Here is a 21218-nt window from a genome sequence, read left to right as displayed (position 1 = left end):
CACATTATAGAAAGAAATGTGACCGGTCAGGTGGGCCTTCAACATTAGAGGTAACCACTGTGCCACTGTGAAGGCTTGCATGATACCTTCATTTCAGGATATTTCTGAAGCTTTCTGCTGGGTCTTTAGTGTTTAGAAATCTAACCCAAATGTTGTTGAAAACACAGGTATGCATGCAGTTCCTGCCACTGATTTCAGTAGGAGTAGGGTGGTGCAGCAGATCCAATGCCCAAAGACACCAATGAGAAGGGCGAAAAAACTATTTCAGAAAATGTGGCAGAAACAGAGCTGGTTTAGTAGCAGATCAAATTACTCCCAAATAGTTTTATAAACATTTAATCTAGATGACTTTTTTTTCATGGAGGAGGGCATGAGAAGAAGAGGTAGAAGGAAATTTTTAATTGAGAGCAATAGTTTAATTAAAAATGTTGTTATAGAGAGCTAGTTACAGCTCTTGAAGTGCATGTGAATGAGAATTTTTTCATTTTTTTCTGATGAAAATAATGCTTTTCAGTTTTCTGTGTTTCAGACAATGCTATCTGTAGTTGGTGTTTCCACTTATCTCTCGTTAACTTGGATTTAACCCTCCGGTTGGCAGGACCTAAGAGAATACGGAACCCAATTAAAAGAATAAATGGCCATGCAGCAAGCTTTGTAGTTAAGAACTTTGTATTGTATTGTATTGTATTGTATTGTATTGTATTGGAACAAATACTGCCATAGCCATAAATTCTTATTTTCATTGATAAGGCCAGCTAATTACAATGTTAATGCACTGCAGAAGGGATGCTGTCTTTTTAGACAAGGTACTTCAAAAGGCTTTTATTGTTGCCGCATGCTTTTCTTAAATTTTCCTTTTCTGGGCAAGTCCTGAAGTGTGATTCTTTGCTTGTCTTCGTGAGCACTTTCCAATAAATATGCTTATTTTTTTCTCCTTAGAAAAAAAATACTAAAAAGAGCATCGCAATATTTGTTGGACAGTTTCTGTTCTGCCCTACAGTAGTGTCCATGGACTGCGGCTGTGGGGTTGTTTTGTTTGGTTTAATACAAACAGCACCTGCTGATGCCCTTTGTTTATAAAGGTTTAAAAATATAAAGGAGTCTTTATTGTTTAAAGCTTCAGTACTACTGATTTGAATTGCTTCACTGTAAAGACTTCTGCATTTTTGAGAAGGCAAATGACCAAAGTCCCTTGATGGAACAGTGGAGGAAGGAGGCATGGATATCTAGGTGTCCTGGGAAGATTTTCTGCAACTGGCCACCTATTGCTTGGATAGCTATTAGAAGACTGACATGGGGCAGTCGGGGGCCAGGTTGCTCTTTTCAGTACGGATATCCATGGTGGTAACTTCCGTGGTGACGGTAGTCATCTTGGTAACCTTCCTGGTATCCCTGGTGATAGCTATGGTAACCATACCCACCATACTCATCATCTGGGCACTGCATGCCGAGTGATTGCTGAATTGTCATTTCCTGTCGCCGAAGCTGCATGGAATCAATCAGATCATACACAATTGCCATAGACCACATTGGAGAAGGATACCAGGATTTGACGTTTCCATCTTTCCCAACTAGAAGCATGGAGAAATATTCTGGGCTAATTTGGAAGTAATTTCGAATGTCTTTCACCAAATTAGCTGGGATATCTTCTCGGTCTACCGTAGAGCTTCCTAGAAGTGATCACATAAAACCAGCATTGATATTCTGCTTAGGCAATGAGGATGGTTTGTAGGCAAGCAAGTTAGCAACATGAGAGAATACAGCCCAATAGCTGGCAATGTAAGATGCTCACCAATTGCAAGTTCAGGATTCCCTGTCTCTGAAATGAAACTTGTCTACTGTGAATTAAAGATGTATTTTTAACAGTTTTGCTAGGTTTAGTAAACTTGACTTCATTCTGTAGGCTGAAGCAAATAGAGTGTGGCACACCTTTTTGTCACCCAACACACATGTACTTTGGCTTCTTTGCAGCTTGGGTCACTGGTAGAAGGCATATATTAAAAAACAGTCACAGTGAAAGAAATCATTGGATTTGAAGTGTGATCGTGTGAAGAACTGCAGGATGGATTTGCTCAGTCATCAATAGCAATACAGAGCCTCACTCTTGAACTGTCATGATATGCAAGATAAGGGATGTGGTAGATGTCATATCTGCTTTAAAATGTGTGTTCAATGCAAATCTGGTGAACTCCAGGCTTGCAAGTGTGAAGGCTGTGCTAGGTAAATGAGTAGAAAGTGTAAGACAAGTAGGATCAGTGGACACCTATATGTATGTGTGTACATACACATAGACATATACATAGTTGGCTTGGTAACAGGGCTCTTACAAAGTGGCATCCTGCCTTACAAACTTGTTGAGTTCTCTGAAGGAGGTCAGCAAGCAGGTGGCTGAGGGTGGTCTGGCTGATACAGGCTATGTGGACTTCCAGAAGTCTTCAAATGGAACTTTGATAGCTTGGTTGAAAGGCAGAAACAAGGTGGGGGCGAATGATCAGTTCCTAGAGTAGAGGGAGGTCACCAGTGAAGTCCCATGGTGGTTTGTGCTGGGACTGGTACTGTTCAAAGTATTTGTAAATTATGTATGTAAGATATAAACATGGTGGTGAGGAATTGTACGGAGGATGTAGAGATACTCAGAATTGTAAGGATGATTGTGACACATTGCAGAAGACACTTGTAAGGCTGTGTGACTTGTCAATAAAATGATGAAAGAAATTCTATTCAAACTGAAGTAAAATGATGCACATGGTGAAAATTTTGCAAACTCCACATAAGAAGTGGTGAAGTCTGGACCATTACCACTTGTCAATGAGATCTTAGGCCTGTGAAAGGGAGTTTCATGAAAGACTAGTTCAGTGCTCAGTAATGGTCAAAAGCCAAAACATATGTTATAAACCATAAGGAAAACAATAAAAAACAAAACAGAGTAGTATTATGCCACTATGGAAACCTATTGTTTGTGTGCATCCTGGAAAAAAAAAAAAAAAAAAAAAAAGGTTGAACTGGGAAAAAAAAGTCAGAAGGGCAACAAGGTTGATCATAGGTCTGGAATAAACTCTGTATGAGAAATTACCAAGTAAGTTAAGACTGCAGTTTGTAAAATAAATGGGTTGGGATAGGTCTACACAGTTGTGAATGTCACTGCAGGGATGGATAGGGATGTTTACCTGTTGTCCCTACACAGGAGATAAAGGTTATCAAACAAAGTCATAGGGGCCATGCTCAATACAAATAAAAGGTACCTTGCAGATCTGTAGAGGTTCTCACAGGAGGACTCCTGCTGGAAGTTAACATTAATTCAAAGGGAGAGAGACAAGTAAATTGAAAAGAGATCTGTTGATCTTAACCAATAGGAACTATAACCAAAGTTATGAAGTCCTTCAGTGAAAAGTAAGTGGGGGCTGCAAGAGTGTTGATGAAGGAAGTATGACATCTGTTTCCCTGGTTCATATTCTTTCTTAGGTGTGGACTTAGGTCTATATATGGTAGAAGGACTAAGATGCTTTCATGTATAGAGCTGTAGGAGTGGCAGTGGCATAAATAAGCTCCTTCCAGTCTGTCCCTCCATTGATAGAGGTAGTCATTGTGATTAGGTAGCAGAGGAACCGGTAGGATTTGAAATGTACCCTGACCGTGAGATCTCTTAAGAATAGCTACCTGAAGTAGCCTGCTGGGATGCAAGCGGAATAGTAAAAGGGGGCTTATAAGAAAGATGGAGAAAGACTTTTTACTGGAGCCCATAGAGACAGGACAAAAGGTAACAGTTTTAAACTGGAAGAGGGTAAATTTTGATGGGATATAAGGAAGAGTTTTTTTAGGATGAGGTTGGTGAGACATTGGAATGGGTTGCCCAGAGAGGTGGATGTGCCATCACTGTAAGTGCTCAGGGTCAAGTTGGATGAGGCTTTGAGCAACCTGGTCTAGTAGAAGGGGGTCCTGCCCATGGCAGGGGGGTTTGACTAGATGATCTTTAAAAGGTCCTTTCCAGCCCAAACCATTCTATGAAGATTAATGAAGAACCCATATAAGAGAAGCTGCTGGGTCTATGTTCTATTAGCTTTGCAAACTCTTGAGCATGTAAAAGGCACAGACATCCCTTTGTGTTTGACAGCAAGGCAGGCAGAGGAGTGTACTTGGGGCTGAATCTATAAGTGGGAGATAGAGATGTGAGATATTTGGGCTTTTCTGTCCTGAAGAACCTATATAATGTTTAGCACAGGAACACCAAGAAAACTTATGGTTTGCTTTTGTGTCTTCTTTTTTCTTAAAAGAAACAAAATGAAAGAGAAAAACAGTCATACTCATCCCACTAAGTAAACACTCAGCACTATGTAATGTCCTTCATGGGTAGTGCTGAAGAAATTGTAAACAGTCACTTACCATTAATTGGATACAACTCTAAGACACCACCAATATCTTCTCCAAGTCCTAGCAATTTGAGGATAGTTATATGGCGCAGTCCTGTGGAGAAAATTAAGGAGGTTTTGGATCAGACCAGTTCTTTATGCTCATTCTTGGGCAGATTTCAGTTTACTCAGACAAGTCTGTGCATGCTAAATTAGGGGCCAGTCTCAGCAACCCTCTAGGAAGAAGAGTTACTGATATCTCTGGAGTCTCTGCTGGTCACAACACCTGTCCCAAACATGGTGATAAACTAGTGTGTCAAATAAATGTGGTATCAGTTGCATAAAAGCTGTTGCTAATGTCCCAAGGACAAGAGCATTTGGTGTGGTTCTGTAACAGAGGGATACAAGCATCAAGTACCCCAGTAAATGACAGAGGCTGTTCCCCAAATTCGGAATGTCTCTGCACTGTTTTGTTCTCTAGAAAAGCTCTTACTTGTCATACACACAGCAACAAAGTATTTAAAGGCGGTATAACTTATGGGAACTAAACTCCAAATGGCTGCAGGGTGTGGCTTAGGACAGGCATTCACTTCTTTGTTTGTGAAACATGAGTCTGTACAATCTGTATAATCTTTGGTGTAGCTGTTTTTACAACTTGGAGGTAAGATGCGTGGAAACATATCACTTAGTTAAAACACCCATTGAGGACAAATGCCTTAGGAACTCACTGAATCTCCTTCAAGCTGTCCCTAACAAAGGGTGGGGAGAATTAACTGGTTTTGTTATACTTCATTCTTCAGAAAGCATTTTATAGTGGTCCATGTCAGTTTACTTTGGTAGCTGCCAGATGAGATGATGCTGATGCTCTGATTGAAAGCCAGGTGATTATGACTAAACAGACAGTGTAACAGTGATACTGTGCAGATCACCCTTCAGGCATAATTGAAATGTATTGAAATAGTGGCTTTTGAATGGGAGTTGCTTCTTTCTTTTGTAGGAGTCAAGTCTGGGCCCTGTATAGTACTTGCGTTGCTATGAATCTAAGTTAAGGAGTAAGTCTCTTTGGGCTTCATAATGGAAAGAGAGATGGGCGTTTCTGGGTCTTGATCTTAATTGCCTCTTGGAGGAGCGCATCCCTCTCCGCTGACTGTGTAGTTGGATCTTAAGTACCTAGTTAGGAGGCTGGGAGGGTCCTTATTGGGTTGAAGCGTCTTCCATTAATATTTTTACAGGCTTTGGTAATGAAGCAGGAAAGAAAAGAAAAAAACCTGATGTCCATGCATCTCCCTGATAGCTGACCCAGTTCTGAGCTGGATGTAAGAGGATCTGCCCTTCCCAAAGCATTGTACCTGTGTCACTAAGTTGTGCAATAAGAAAAAGAAAATGCTATTGATCTCCTGAAGTATAAGCCAAAAGAGAGGCTTTGGAGTGCTAACCTTTTCTGTCTCATGCAAATGATTCCAGGGAACACTTCATTTCGCTGCTTAGCTGTTAGGGTGTGCTGTACGACTTGCTTAGCACAACCATTTCCATTTGGATTTGGAGTAGCTACAGCAAACTTTTCAGTCATCAGACAACTCAGACTGTCTAGGTTAAGACTTGAGCAAAGGAATCCATCACATCACCAGGAAGGATGTGGTTTTGGGGAGCAAGAGTGTAATTTCTTTGGACTCACCAAAATTGCAGGCTTGTCCACTGAGAGCAGCAAGCTGCTGGGAATAAGCCCAGTCCTCGTCACTGGGAGCAGAGATCACCACCAGCCGCCTTCTCCATCGGAACCTGGAGAGAGAAAAGAGTGCAACAGGGCAGTCATAACAAGTGACTCGAGTCCTCTCAGCATTTTTTTTTTTTCTCTCTAAGCTGAGATACGTCATACCTCTCACAACTTTTAAGTAACAGCTGGATGGGAAATTTTCCCAGTTCTATCCATCACTGGGAGATGACAAAGCCTGTTTTGAATTTTACAACTTCAAAAACTCTCAAAGAAACATCTGCAGTTTTGCTGCTTCACCAAACAAATGCTGCAAAGCTTACAGTCTTTGCTCAAACCCCCCTTCAGTAGTTATAACAATACTGAGAAGTGTATATGCAAGGGAAAGAAAGATTCCTGTAGAATTCCTCACTAAGCATTTAGATTTTACGTCATTCACCACTGCTGGAACTGCAGCTATTTTGCCGTCCAAGGGCTGTCTGAGAATTAGGGTGTATCTTCATTTCAGACATAACTCATACTTCTGTGTAAATACTCACTGACCTCTTTTTCTTCTATACCACGCTTACTCAAAATACCTTTAACATGGCTTTAAATCTGAGCTTGTTTGTCTGTGTGTGGCTGCATGAGCCTGTGGCTGTATAAGGCATGCATGAGGCATCTTGGATTTTTTTTTTTTTAACATGGGATGGCCCATCTAATCAAACTTTTGCACAAGGAGCACCTTCTCTTGTCTTCTTAAAGAAAGGCAATGCCATAAGGACACTTGAGACCTTTAAAAATTCTGACTATAGGGGCTCATAATACTCTCCAAACAACCCATTTTTTTGAGTAAAGGTACTTCTCCATTAAACCTAAATAGATCAGATTTAAAGGAATTTGCAAAGCTGCAGGGATATTTTTATAGCAGGAAATGATCTTTTAAATGGATGCAGATGTGACTCTGTTATAATAATAGCCTGCCTTTCTGCAGCACCATGTGAAGATCCCAAAATAAAGGCTAATGTAGTGGGTCAATTCTGTTCCACTCGAGAGAAGCAGAAAGTGTGGTGGGACTTGCTCTAAGTCACAGAATAAGCTGCTGAAAGAACGGGGGATGATGATGTCTTTGTCTTGTTGGCAGACTGATACTGTGTGTATTTTTATAATTAAAAAAGTAAATCCTTGAAAAGTAAAGCTCTCCAAATTTAATCTTGCCCAGGAGGAACAGCAAAGAGACACAAGCATGTGTATACGGGTATGTGAATAGGAATGAGAAGCATTAAGAATCACATATACAACGCGAAGAAAAGCAGGGAAATTTCATGTTATTCTGAAAATGGGGAAAAAATAATCTTTGTGATATTTTCTATAGCAAAAGCACCTGACTAACTACAAACAATGACTGAGAATGTAAACGTTCAATCATATTTTGCCTAGGACATAAATCAAGATGGAATCTTATCTGTGAGTTGCTTTAAGATACTCTAATTCCTTATTGCTTTTTAAGTATCTCCTTTGGAGATGCCCAGAGCCGAAGGGTACTCAAGCTGTTTATTCCCTTGCTGCAGGTAATGCCTATACCTGCTGTGCTTGTCTGGGGTTACATCTTACAGAGAAACTCATTGTTGGTCCTTCACAGCTGTTAGTTCACCATTACTAATGCACAGATTTATGCCTTATTTCTGACATCAGAAGCCACAGGCCAATACTCCTTCCCTGACAAATCTGCCAGACCATTCCCTATGTGCATCCTTTCTTCCTCTTCTACCTATTTTGCATCCCATTCTTGTTTGTGGGCCCAGAGAGCAGCACAGCCAGTGCCAGGGGGGACTCCTCCCCGCAAACTCAAGGATCTTCTTCTGATACATGTGGCTTTTACGCACTACTCAAGCCAGCTCTGGCTCTCATGGTCTCCTTTCACACCAACCAGGCTTGTTAAGAACAATATTTCCATTATTATAACTGGGAGACTTGTCAACACCAGGGCTCTTGTTCAGCTGGGAAGATAATCTTGGAGAAAGCTGGAATGAATCTTGCTGGAAATCTGACCAGTTAACGTGGCTAGTGATGTGCACTCAATATTTAAAGCCTGATGCTTGTTTCAGAGACAACAAATGCATTTTGTGCAGCGGTTGTTCTGTTTATAGATGCAACATTCTGCATTTTTCCTGCCTGTTTTTCTTATGTGTGTTTATTACTAGGGATGTTTGCAAGCAAAGAAGGATTTGGGGCCTGTCACTTTCCAGCATACAAGCTCTTTCTTGTCTTGGACAGCCAGTTCCAAACTGTGGTTCTTCTTGGTGGTCTTGAGGATGAATCACTGAGACCTAAACAGGAGGTGGCGAGGTGGGTGGGGTGGATCTTGTTAAAGGTTCTCTTTCTGTTGAAGTGGCCATCGAATTTTAAAATGTTTGTGAATCAACAACCTATTCATTTACTTGTTTCTCCTTTCCCCTTCAAGTCTTAATCCATCATGCCACCTCAGTTATTTTTGTAGCCATCTGGCATTAACAGTGTATTCCCATGGATTCTCTTAGTAGGTGAGAAGGATGCAGTAGTAACAGGTAAAGCCTAGAGCGATGGTGTAGCCCCAATTTCATGTAAAATTATCCTGTAACATAGAGGGCTATAGCTTCACAGCTCTTCTGTGGATATGAATTCCCACAGTCCATACATGTTTATTGCCTGGAATTTAGGTCTCATACATTAGAGCAGTAACATGGCAGATAGAGATTGCATAAACAAAACTGTCTTTCTGCAGAAGGTCCCTCAAATGTTTCACAAGAGACATCTACAAGACTTTAAATAATATGCATGACTAATACTGGCAAAGACCAACTGTTATCTCAAGCAGGATAAGAAGGAAGTTACAGTGAATTAATCACTTATTTGAGCTACATGGAAGGGATTAGTATGGGATTAATGAGATTGTGATGGTTGATGATTGAAACACATAAACACTGTGCTTCATATGTTCAAAACACTGAGCTAACATCTGTGAATGAATCCTTATTTGCTCTTCTAATGCAAATCAGTGTTACTGTCTCCATGTCATGATGGGGGAACTGAGGTACGGAAAGTTAGTGTCCAAAGAATGTGCAGTCAGTCAGGAAGCCCAACATGCATCCTGACTTCCAGTGCTCTGCACAAGACTGCATGCAGCTATGCCTAGATCTCTGTATTTGCTTGACACTGTAGATACTGAGAAGTCTATATTAAAAAACCACAGAAATGGTTGGGTGGGTATTTTCCAATAAGACAATAATTATTCGAACTAGCAGCAGATAAGAACAGAGAGTAATACCTGGATAAGAAGCTCTCAAGGGATTGCTTCTTATCTTCTTTGCAGACAATGCCCTCTTTTTTCTGTCTTTCCATGTCCTTAATTCGTGACTGGAAGGTGTCGATCAAATCAAACACAGACTTCATTGCTATGGGTACTTCATAGTATTGCTGTTAAGAAAAAAGAAGAGATGGATAAAAGGATGCACATATTAGCAGTCTTTCTGTGTGTATCACAGCACTGTAGGATATATATAGATTAAGGTATTCCTGTTTACACACAGGTAACATGGCCTAAACCAGATCAGAAACCATGGAAAATATTGGTTTTGCAGTCAAACTGCTCTTTAGAAGTGGCATATTTTCAATATTTGCCCAATGTGATAAGGCCAGGCCATTGCAGGCAACAAATTTGCATTATATTCTTTTGTAAGGCTGTTCAACTAGAGCATTGTCCATGCAATGTGTTGTCATCCTGTTGAGTGGACAAAGTATGTTTTAGAATACCAGGTACTACATTAAAACCCCTGCCAGAGGGTGGTCCTGTTCCTGTGGTGTCAGCTCACCATCCTGGCAGAAACCCACAATTCCCAGAATCCCCTAAACTGCAGAAAATGAAGACAGCTACTTAATTCCTGAAAATTTCTCTTACTGTCCTTTTTCTTGTCCTTCAGCAATGACCAAGTCCTGCATTGGTTGCTTATGTGCTTCACGTGCAAGCCAGTAGTGTAATTTCCTAATTTTTTTCAATTTTTCGTATTTTTCCAATGTCTTTTATTTCAGAGTCAAACCCCTCACCTTGACCTTCATGTCAATGTCCGTCAGCACCATGAAGAAGTCATTGTAGGTCATTCCGTACTCTTTCCTCAACTCACTGATGAGCTGCTGGTCCACAAGATCTTCATCCTCTATCACTTTCATGGGCTTTTCATTATCTTAAGGTGAGACAAAGAAATAAAAATAGTCATGGAATCACACAGCACTCTACGTTTAATTTCACCTTGAAAGAAAATGGGAAATTTATTTCCCAGAAACCCTCTTCCTGCTGCATAGGCAAGATATTAAAAAACATCAGTATTGCACTGTGGCTTTTAGCTGTCCAGTTTTCAATCCCAGTATTTTCTGAAAATCAGTCTGTCCTGGGGCACATACACTTCAGTATTCAACATTTCTACTTGCTTTTGAAAAATCTTGGTTGCCTGCTCTTTTCTGGAAAGATCTTTTAGATTTTTTTTAATATGCTTATACATGTACTAATCATTTCACAAGCTCCTGAAATGCAACCACTTCTGGAATAGAAAAGAGAAACTGTTCAACAATTTAGGACAGAAGCTGGAAAGCACCATACCCAAATGAAACAGTATAGAGAATTTGGGTCAGTAGAATATAGCTAGAACAGCTTGAGATTGGCCAGGCCACTAGAGTTAACCTTTCCAGTCTTAAAAAAATCATGTGGGAGGTTTAGTGACTACAAGAAACCAGAAACTGCTTAATGTGTCTTGAATCTCACTCTTCAGCTCTCTCTATATACCCTGCTGTGGCACTCCTCCTTCATCTGATTGCTGATGTTCATTTCTCAAACTTAGAAGTGATTTCTAAGGGAAAAAAAAAAATCTAATCTCCTCTTTCCCATTCCCTACTGGTCCCTGACTTTCCCATCATAAAAGACATCTGGGATCAGCATGAAGAACGATGGGAGTTGAGACAGTCTGCTGCTACCTGCAAAGTCCTCACTCTCTTTGCTCTTTCCGGAAAGGTCACTGAAAGTGTGGAAACTTTTCTCCATCCATCGTTAGCAGCTGGACAGGCTGAAATAATTGTAAAGTGGGTAGACTGGGGCTGGTGCTTAGTTGACTAAAGCCCTGTTCCCATGAGCTGGAGAAAAGAGACCACGTGGCTAACTCAAGGTGAAGAGAAGACCTCTGCAGTGACACTCAGCATTTGTGTCATTCCAGTGGGAAACCGGGAAACACTCTTTGGTTTCAGTGTGAGCTAATCTTGGCCAGACAGTGTTGATGAGCTCTCTTTCATTGACTACTTCTAAATGCGTTTGACATTTCAAGTGAAAAGTCATTTCTGTGGACTTTTCTGTTGTCATTTGTATTTCAGTCCCAAGATGCAGGTAGACCTCATCATGCTGGGTGCTAACGCTTCTCACTACAGCATAAATACTGTGAACTAAATGTTTCTTAGGAACTTTAGTTGCGTCTGGTGCTGACAGAGTGAGCCATGACAAGGCCATGCAAGCAGGAACAGTAGAGGAGACGGGGAGGTAGAACAGAAAGACCTCTGTATTATTCAAACGTTTTTAAAAGCTCAGGATTTGGTGCTTTGGGCAAAAATGTAAGGTGAACTTTGTCTAAGGTTTAACTTACACCCTTCTAAGTCACCTGCTTTTCTTCAACAAGTTAATTCGTCCTGTGAGAATTTAGCTGTTACATACACTTGTGTGGTTTGGGGAAAGTTTGGGTGTAGGTTAAGTAGGTTAAGTTTGGAACAGGCTGAAAGAGTATGGTCTATGTCAGAGTGAATGTCTGTTTATTAGCCAGACTAGAGCTAAATATAATCCTAAACAGTCCACTGACAGGCAGATGGGTCTAGGTACACAGAAAATGACCTTGAGTAACCTTGGTCTGATGTGGAAAATCCTGTACGGCTCCAGTTTTTTCAAGGAGGTGCACAAATGGACAGTCTGGCAGATTTGTGACTCACTGTCATTCAGGGACACGAGGCTCCCACTAGACCTTCTCCCTCTGAGAGTAGTAGAGGCACAGATGGAAGCCAGACCTAAATCTGTGATCTTCTGGCCTGTGTATGCCAGACCTGAAATACCCTAGAGCTGGTGTGGTCCTGAGCTTTCTGTTCCATCAGACATCTCTTCCCAAGGTCTGGTAAAACCAGATGAACTTCCAGAGGAAACGTGGTGGACTTATAAGCAGAACTAGCAGCTTTTATACTATTTCTTTTCCTATGTCTAGGAAAGGATTCATGGTGGTGTTAACCTTCAGAGGCAGGCAGCAGTGAGATTGTTTATATGATTCAAGAGACACATAAGCTTAAGTGCTTTGCTGGACTGGAACCTGAAGTCTTTGTCCAAACCCTACTGTTAATGAAAGGAAAGGTTCTCACTGGCTTTGGTGGGTGCTTCACCAGGACCTGAACACTGACACAGTTGTTTCAAAGCTGACTAAGCAAGATGGATGCCCAGTGTCACCTGTCTATATGGGAACTCTGTATGTAAAGAAGGTGGTACTAAATATGGCTGAATGAGCTACTTTTCAACTCCTTCACAGTCTGATTTCTAGTGCCTCCAAAGCCTCCGGCTTCAGTGAGATGAACCCCTTTGCAATAGTCAGCAATAAGCAGTCACACTGGTGGGTATTTTGCTTTATGGGTAAAGAGAGGTGATAGGACTTCAAATAGTAAAACTTTTAATATCAGGTATGCTGGTGCAAATTTGTAAGGGTGTCCTTACCCAGATGCTGTGATTGAAATCTTCTAAATTATTAACTGTGTACCAGTAGAGAGGGGAAAATGCGCCTGGACCTCCCCTTACTGTGGAGGAGAATACTCACTTTATGAACATATCAAAATCAGCTCTTAAGCCTAGGAGAGCTGATCCTGGGAAGGAAAGGAACTCATAGCAAGGGGTCTAACTAGCACGTTTCTCTCTGTCCTGGGTTTAGCCAGTGCATGCCCCTGAAAAATGAAGCTTTTTTCCATGACCTTGTGAGGAATGCAAAGGCATGAGAAAATGTTGTATGGCAGAAGGTGGAGTTAAGGATGTTGGACTTCAAAATAGGATTAACTTGGGCCAAGTTTTGAATATAATCTCAAACAGTTCCTTTCAGTATTTCATGCCCCCAATGTGCTCTCCTTCATGACAGCAGCCAGTTTCTTTAAGCAATGTTTAAAACATGATAGCCAGTATCAAGCCACCTGTGGCTGATGTCCTGCAAAAACCAAGGGTGGGGAGGCATTGTATTAGGGCAGCCGTTTGGTTAGACAGTGAGGTTGGTGTTCAAGATATTGGTAGAGCTGAGCCTAATTTCCTCTTTCTGTCCCATGCCCTCATCACATTTTTCTGCCTTTTCACTGTTCCACTGTTTTATTAGCTTTAAGAATTCCCACAAAGAATGCTGAAGGTGCTCAAGTTACAGCACTGGAAGACTGAACATGGAAAATACCAGAGACACTTATGTAAACACTAAAGGGGGGTAGCTGGCATGGAAGGAGGAGAAATGGGTTTGAAAGGACCACAGCAAATGATCTTGCTCAGATCTTGACCCAAGATGGGGACATTTCTTCCTTTGCTATCTGTATTGTGCCCATGAGATGGAAATAAATTATTAAAAAAAAAGAACCTAGCTGGAAGTGATCAATTTTCATGCTGCTGTTGTTCATGGTGCCAAAAATTGTAATGACCGAGATCTTCCTCGTTGCCATCTTGCAGAAGCTCTCCAGGTATTCGTCTCGCTGTTGTACATACATGGTGTTGTCCGCCTTGGGGGTTGTGATGAGCTGGTTGGTGGCAGAGACAAAAGAGCTTGTTTAGTATAAGGAATGAAGCAGGTGAGTATTTTACTGAAGGAGAACAAGGCACTGTCTGCAAACTGGGCTGTCTTTTCCATGGAGCTGTTGGCAGCTCTGTAGCCTTATTTTATTTATTTGTGGTTGGAGTGTACCTTTAGGGTCAGGCCTGACCCAAAGGTTTTCAGCCAGCCACAGGAAAACCCTAGGAAACATGGCCAGCTGGTGGCATCAGCTTCTCTACTACCTCTCCAGAAAAGAAGAAATGGCATCGGATTTTACAGAAAAATACGTACTTTCCTATTATCCCTTGCCCTGCCAGTCCCACCAGGTCTCTCTCACAGCCTTCAATGGTGCCATGAATCTAGGATTCCCCCCACTCACTCACAGTGGGACCACTGGGAACACGGCTGCCACTCTGACCTCATCCCATGGTCCAGGCAGGGCTCCTGAGGGCTGTTTTGACTGTCAAGGGGTGAGGACAACTAGGGCTACATGAATACTTATGTCACTGATAGCCATATAAGAAGAACTTGAAAACTTGCTAAGGCTGCTGTGACCTTATATGAAAATAAGTTTAAAGCACACAACATTGGTGACTGGGATGAAATATGGATCCAAATTTTATGATTCAAGGTCATAAATAATCACCAGAATCCTTCAATTGCAAACTTATGCTTCAGTCTGTGACAGGTGCAATCATCTTCTAGATGCCTTCTTAAGTTTGTAGGGCCTGGAGGCTAATTTTTATTATACACTTCTTATAAATCCAGTTCATCAATGTACTGAAATGTAAGAGGCATTTCTAGGCTTATAAGATCTGACTCTCATTTATGCAAAGGCCCCCTGGCATGACTACAGCATTGGGACATGAAGGTGAATGAGAGTCAGGCACAAAGAGGATTTGATTTCTGGGCCATAACATGCAACACGTTGCTTTTAAATTGCATAGAAATGCTTCAAATGAAAAAAGGATCATGAAAAGGATTTGAGGACTGAGGTCAAAACCAGACCATTGGTTTGTATCATCCTCCTAGTTTTGGAGGCCGTAGGCAGGAACGCACAGTTAAGTCTGAATTTGATCTACTTCATCAAACCTTGTAGAATAAAGCAGGGAACATTTAAGAGGCAAAACAAACTTCAAATTAAAGCTTCATGCTAGGACTCTTTTAACCCAGACAGTATATACACTCTCTGTATTTGCATGCATGTGTGTGTATGTGCAGGTGCATATATGTGCGTGTGGGTATAAATGGAGTCATATATAAACTGTCTGTCTACATTTTATCGTGACAGAGAAATAAACAAAAAATCCAAACTCACTAAGCCAAGACTTCTCAACATTAGTAAGACTGCAATAATAACCCCCCCTATAGAGAAGTGGGGCTGCAGGGCTCAAAGCCCATATATTTTTTTCAGTTCCTGCAGCTGGGTCCTGTTTTTGTCATTAATTGAACTTAACCCAAAGTAGCCTTCAAAGTCCTGGATGTTTGAACTTCGCACTGAAACCTGCAATCTGAAATTCTTAATGATATGTAGGACTTAAAACCCCATGTCTCTCTCAAAAGACTTTTGGGAGAGGACTGAAACAATGTCCTTAGGAGCCAGTCTGTGAAAGTGTCTGAAAGACAAAAGTATAGCAAATCAATAGAGCCACTTCTGAAGCAGTGCGGGCTAGTTCTCCAGAGAGGGAGTTTGAAAACTCATGAATGGCAGAGTTCATCCAGCTGGAACGACTGACCCTAAGGGAACTGAACAGTTTGATCAGAAGGGATGAAAATAGACATGTGCGTGGATTCAAAGAAGCTTGATAAGTTCTTTGCTTTCCACATGTGCCATGCATGGGAAAGAGATAGCAGAGTTCAGCCACTGCTTTTACTGACGACCAGTTCAAACCTCAAACTTCAGGGTAAGCAGGCTGAGGATAGATACTGGAAAAGTGAAGTGCAGCGTGGCATAATCATTTGTCTTCAGTGAGTTTTGGCCTGACAGCCTGAGATTGTGCAACTCTTGGAGATCTAGCTGAGAGGTGGCCTAGTATCAGAAGGTTCAAATTTCAGACCAGTCTTTAAGTTGCCAGGACTGTGTTCATGTAATGAATTAGCAGCCTGACATCTCTGAGCTCTGCTTTTGTCTCTTTTTTCAATTTTGTTTTCATTTGTCCTGATGCTACGCATATTCTTGGAAGCCGCAATGTTGAGATATATGACCAAGTTTCAGAGATCACAAACTTCTGTGCAGTTTCTCTCTTTGAGCTTTTCCTTTGGCTAAGTATTACTTAACAAGTAACTAACAGGAATTATTTGAAAAATTCAGTCAAGTTCAAATTTTTCAAATATATTACTTTTCTCCACTTCCAACATGGTCTGGAATGCAAGTCTGATAGCTCTGCACAGCCCCTACAGGTGAAAGAATGGGGAGGGGGAGAAGAAAGTTGGCTTCTGCTCAGATCTGTAATTTAATTAATCATCAGCAGAATGATTAATTAAATTCCAATGGCTGAAATCTTAGCTTGGCATCTTAGCTATTTGTATTGGAATATGTGGCATGAAAGCTATGTTTGTGATACTGACTATGGGACAATAACTGTGAAGCAGGCCAGCTTGCAGTGGAATAGTTGCAAGAAGCCAGCTCCCACAATAATATTTTTGAAGAACTGTTTTTCAAAGTGTACCTTTCAGGGTATGTGCCATCTGCCAGAAAAAACATTTGTACTACAGCTAAAACTGTTTCCTGTCCCAGGTGAAGTGTTTTTTTAGATAAGTAGTTGGAAAAACATACAACGCTATTAAAGCCTGGGACAAGTAACTCCAGAGCATGCTGAGTTTCACAGACTTGAAAACTTACCATAGTGGTGTAGTTTAATAAAAACAGCAGGGGAAAAAACCAAAGCAAAATAAAGTTTGCACAGGATCTCTGAAGATGACTAGGAGATCTGAATGCAAAATTCCCATCAGAAAGAATAGCAAATGTAACAATCCTACTTCAGGGCATCTGATCACACGCCTGTGTGCATATATCCTCAGTCAGACGTGCACTAGTACTGCCAAGCCACCTGGCTTGCTTTACAGTTTTAGGACACCAGCACCAATATAAAACAGGTGTGCCAGCTGGCAGGATATGCTGAGCATCGAAATGTGGTAACGTTGGCAAGTACCCTAAAGCAATGAATGGTTATAATCCACACTGGAACTTCATTTTATCAATCATAAATATACAGATCCTGACACCTACATATCCACTGGAAAGGACATACTCTGATGGCTATATGGTGGCTCATGGAAGTGACTGGGAAGAGGTTTTAGACTAATTCCTGGCTGACTGGTGTTCATACTGCATGTAAGATTTCCAACATGAGGCTGCGAAACCTTCCCTGTTGGAAATTATCATTTGGGTCTAGAAATTTTAGCTCTTAAACAAAAGCACCAAAAAAGAATAATACAAAACCACCATCAACTTTCTGTTCTGCATATTCCTACTACGACAGAGCTATGACTTCATTCAGAAGAATGAGTTACTTACAATGAGCCGCCTTTTGCCTTCAAAATATTCCAGGAGGTCAGTCACCAATTTCCTGGGAGGCTGTAGGAAAGGCTTCTTGTTGGGTTTGGGGAAATCCTCATTCTCAGTCCTGCTCCCCTTCTTGTTCTTCTTGCTACGGTCTTTGTCCTGCCTGCTCTTTTTCTCAGCTTTGTCCTTCTTGGACTGCTTCTCACTCTTCTGCAGCTTGTCAGGTCTGTCCTTCTTCTTCTTCTTCTCAGGTTTATCCATTCGCTCATGCTTCTTTGATTCTTTTCCTTTCTTTGGGGGAATATTTCCTGTTCCAATCTCTTCTTCTAAATGGGAACTAGCAGGCTTGCTCAGGTCGTATTTATGTTCATATTCATTGCTCAGTATCTTTTCTTGGGCCTTCTTTTTTGGTGGTTTAGTCTTAGTCGGTTTGTGTTGCCCTGGTGTGACATTCAGGTCCCTGTGGTTATAGTCCTTCCTGTCTGTTCGGTTATCTGTAAATCTACCCACATTTGCCTTTGTATAGTGCATTGAGGGAGGTGTTGGGACTTCTGTGAAACTGTCATAGCGGGAAGATTTACTTGGCTTCCTTGTGGCCTCTGAGTGTTTCTCTGGGTGGCCGCGCTGCCGGTCCCTGCGGTTTGCCTTCCATGAAGGAGAGTAGAAATCTTCAGAGGCTATGACTCGTGGTGTGGTGGCATCGGGGGCTAGTGGCAGCCTGTGGTACTCTGTGGTGGAATGTGACTTTGTGGTCCAGGTTCTCTGCGTGGTGGGGAGGGGTGTAGTTGTTGTTGTAGACCGGCTTGCTGCTGTCACTGCGCGGGTGGTGGCACGGGTAGTTGTGGTGGTGGGAGGGAGGGTGGTGGTCCTTACTGTAGGCAGAGGAGTGGCCACTGTGGTTGTCATTGGTTTCCTCACAGTTTTGGTCCTCGTTGGCTGATTATTGCTCCTCCTTGTCTCTTCCTTCCTTGCTGACACCTGGACACGTCCACCATCAGGGGTAGGCTGGGTGCTTCCCCCATTATTGCCTTCCTCAACCACTTGTCCCTCCACCCCAGCTGCTTTGCAAGCCTGGATGAAGCCCTTCTGCCTCATCTTCTCAATTTTTCTGATGGGGCTCTGATCAATAACTTCGTACATGGCCTCTAGTCTGACTGGATAAGGATACCTTTCCTCCACCTGCAGAGTTTTCTTCAACAGCACCATGCCAAATTTCCCCTTCTCCAGTTTCAGAAAGCTCATGAGCTTAGGTATGAGGGCAGGATCTAGTGGCTGCTCCAGGATTTTGCCTTCGTTGGTTATCCTTCTGACTTTCCCCCCTTCTTCCCCTTCTTCATGGAACAACACAATCTGCTGGATGTGCCTCTCAGCCAGTTCGCAGTAAACATCGTTTTTCAGCAGGCTCATCATGAGCCGGTAGTAGCCCTCAGAGGCATGGGGGGCAGAAATGACCCACACACGATTTTTCCCAGCAAAGCTGGCCAGGACATTGGGAGAACTTGACCCTGAAGGGAAGCGTACCACTCGTGACTGTGAGGCAGAGGATATCCCTTCATCCTTAATCATCTTGGACTTGGAGTATTTGGCTGCAGCTGTGAGTCTCTGTACACGTCTTGTTCTGGTCCCCATGCCCCTGGCCTGGGAACGTGCTTCCCTTTGCAGGAGATTGGCAGGTGCCTTTGGAGGTGCTGAAGAATCCCTCTTGGTGACAGGGTGTTGGGGATTCGGGCTCAAATTCCTCGGAGATGCTCCAGACCTTCTCAGGAGGCTGCTTGGAGCCCTGTAAGCCAGGGGCATTTTCCTAACTCCATGGCTTCCTCTCTCCGCTAGCCTCCCTGTCTTCTCAGAGCCACACACTAGCGACGCTGCCCACAGCAGGGCTAAGCTGAGAGCTGGCCTCCAGTTCATTGTGCAATCCACTTGAGGGGAGGAGGAGAAAGAGAAAAAGTTAGAAGTTAACAGCATGATGATATCTTACGCAAGCGATAAAAAAAGCAAAGCACAAGCTGGCTAGTTTTTGTGATTTAAAAGTGCTAATTACACCTCAGTCCTGCCATGCAATCCACTTGAGGGGAGGAGGAGAAAGAGAAAAAGTTAGAAGTTAACAGTATGATGATATCTTACGCAAGCGATAAAAAAAGCAAAGCACAGGCTGGCTAGTTTTTGTGATTTAAAAGTGCCTGCCATGGTGGCTTTGTGCAGTTTACAGTTATTTTTGGAAAAGCAGAAAATGGATCGTTTTCTGACAAAAAATGAGATCATCCATCTGTAACATGATTCCGTCTATCCAAAAGGACACTGTGATCTCCATCCTTCTCTCTCTCTCTGTCTCTCTCTCATGCTCTCACATACACACATGCAAACACACACAGAGAAAGGGTCTGGTACGTAGAGCAGAAAGCCAAGAATTTGACTTGAGACTTACACTCTCAGCAAAGTTTCCCTTCCAGTGACAAGGTTTCACGTCTTTTTCCTTTAAAAGGAGACCGATGCCATACAGCTTTGCTGCTGCCCAGTGATTTATCTTTACGCAGCCCAACAGGTTCCAGAGCCTGTCTGTCTCCCCGTGTATCTTTTAACTTTCTTTCTTCTTCACCTTCTTGACAAGCGGGATAAGGTTAGCATAAATTTCCTTTGGGATCTCTGCTTCGCCATTTACCTGCAGGTCTGGCTTTTTGCTCTACCGGTTACCCGCACAGGCAGGGATTTCATTTAAGAAAAGGGAAATCCCAGCTGCTCCGAGTCTCTCTCTTAAACTTCCCAAGCCTCCTTCCCACTTCTTGCTTCCTCAGTCTCGTTTAGCTCCTTTGTTTCCAGAGAGGAAAGCACCAGCATTAATATATTTTCCAGGCTGAAGAAAAACACAGGAATGTGATGCTGAAAAAAAAGACACTTCTCTTTCCCCACACTTCAACAAAAGCAAATTGTAAAAGGCTCGTCTTTTCTTCTCTTCCCCTTCTTGGCTGGCCGCAGTCCCAGAAATGTCAGGGTACCCCCAGCCCTGCTCCGAACCAGCCTCAGACAACGGTGGCCACTGGAAATGGGGGAAACTTCACTCAGGATTTAACAGCTCAGCAGAACCCGCCTCCTCCCCACTCCAACACAGGGAGGGAGGAGGAGGAGGAAGGCTCTGGGGGCTGAAACACTGCACAGCATCACAGAGCACTTCAGAGAGGGTGACTCCAGCCTTAACTCTTTCCTTCGCGCATCCTAGCTCCCCGGCGCTCCCCAGCCTCGGCTTTCTCTTTCCTCCCATTAAACGGACACCCTCTGGACAAAACATAGTCCTGTGAGAAGTGTGTTTCCCCATGTGTGTCAATAACAGCTCTCGTGTTCAAGAGTTACTGATTTTTAACCCCATTATTTTTACCTCCTGTTCCCATTTTCCCTGTTTGTTTGCTTTCTGGGAGTTCTCCATGGAAATCCAATTTCCCTTCACTTTCCAACCAATTTCTCTTTCAGGACTATATGTTGGTAGTGTTTTGTTTTGTTTTGTTTTGGTTTTGGTTTTGTTTGGTTTTTTTGCTTTTCTGCAAACATTGTACGGGCATGACTGTTTGTTATTTTGTAGTTTTTAAAGAGATCAGGATCTCTTTAAAATTATGATTGTATTAAAATTAGACCTGCATGTATCTCCCATGCATGTGCAATAGAAGTAAAAAAAAAAAAGGTGCAAAAATACCTAAAGAGACATGGGAAAAGACAGGGTCACGTCCTTTGCTCTCCCTTGATGGTGTAAATGACACCATTCTATTGAGCTGACGTAAACTGGCACAGCTACGCTGCCAGCACCTGGTCTTTAGCCGATTCACACTGGCTTCAATGTGTCGTGCACCTTCAGTGGAAAACACCACTTA

The 21218-nt window shown here is 42.3% G+C and overlaps 1 protein-coding gene across 1 annotated transcript; it reads right to left on the bottom strand.

Moving 5' to 3' along the window:
• Window positions 1-1284: 1284 nt before the first annotated feature.
• CCDC80 (coiled-coil domain containing 80) lies at window positions 1285-20054 on the bottom strand. Its single transcript, XM_010075196.1, has 8 exons — window positions 19789-20054; window positions 17374-19280; window positions 13686-13842; window positions 10120-10256; window positions 9344-9492; window positions 6022-6125; window positions 4381-4461; window positions 1285-1670 (listed from the first exon to the last, which is right to left on the bottom strand). Coding segments are annotated over exons 1-8 (2883 nt in total). The 5' UTR covers window positions 19790-20054; the 3' UTR covers window positions 1285-1323.
• Between the last annotated feature and the right edge of the window lie 1164 nt (window positions 20055-21218).

This window comes from Pterocles gutturalis, unplaced genomic scaffold (genome assembly GCF_000699245.1).
Source record: "Pterocles gutturalis isolate BGI_N339 unplaced genomic scaffold, ASM69924v1 scaffold11122, whole genome shotgun sequence".
NCBI classification, from domain to species: domain Eukaryota; kingdom Metazoa; phylum Chordata; class Aves; order Pterocliformes; family Pteroclidae; genus Pterocles; species Pterocles gutturalis.
The sequence above is the reverse complement of the archived record's forward strand: the minus strand, read 5'-3'. Positions and strand labels throughout refer to the sequence as shown.

What these genes read in the sequence shown, in the direction of transcription:
- CCDC80 (XM_010075196.1), bottom strand. An exon ending in AATTGATCACTTCCAGCTAG is followed by an intron (nt 10,257 to 13,685) that starts GTTCTTTTTTTT and finishes TCTCACCTTAAG; the next exon opens with ATAATGAAAAGCCCATGAAA. An exon ending in TGGACAAGCCTGCAATTTTG is followed by an intron (nt 4,462 to 6,021) that starts GTGAGTCCAAAG and finishes TTTTCTCCACAG; the next exon opens with GACTGCGCCATATAACTATC.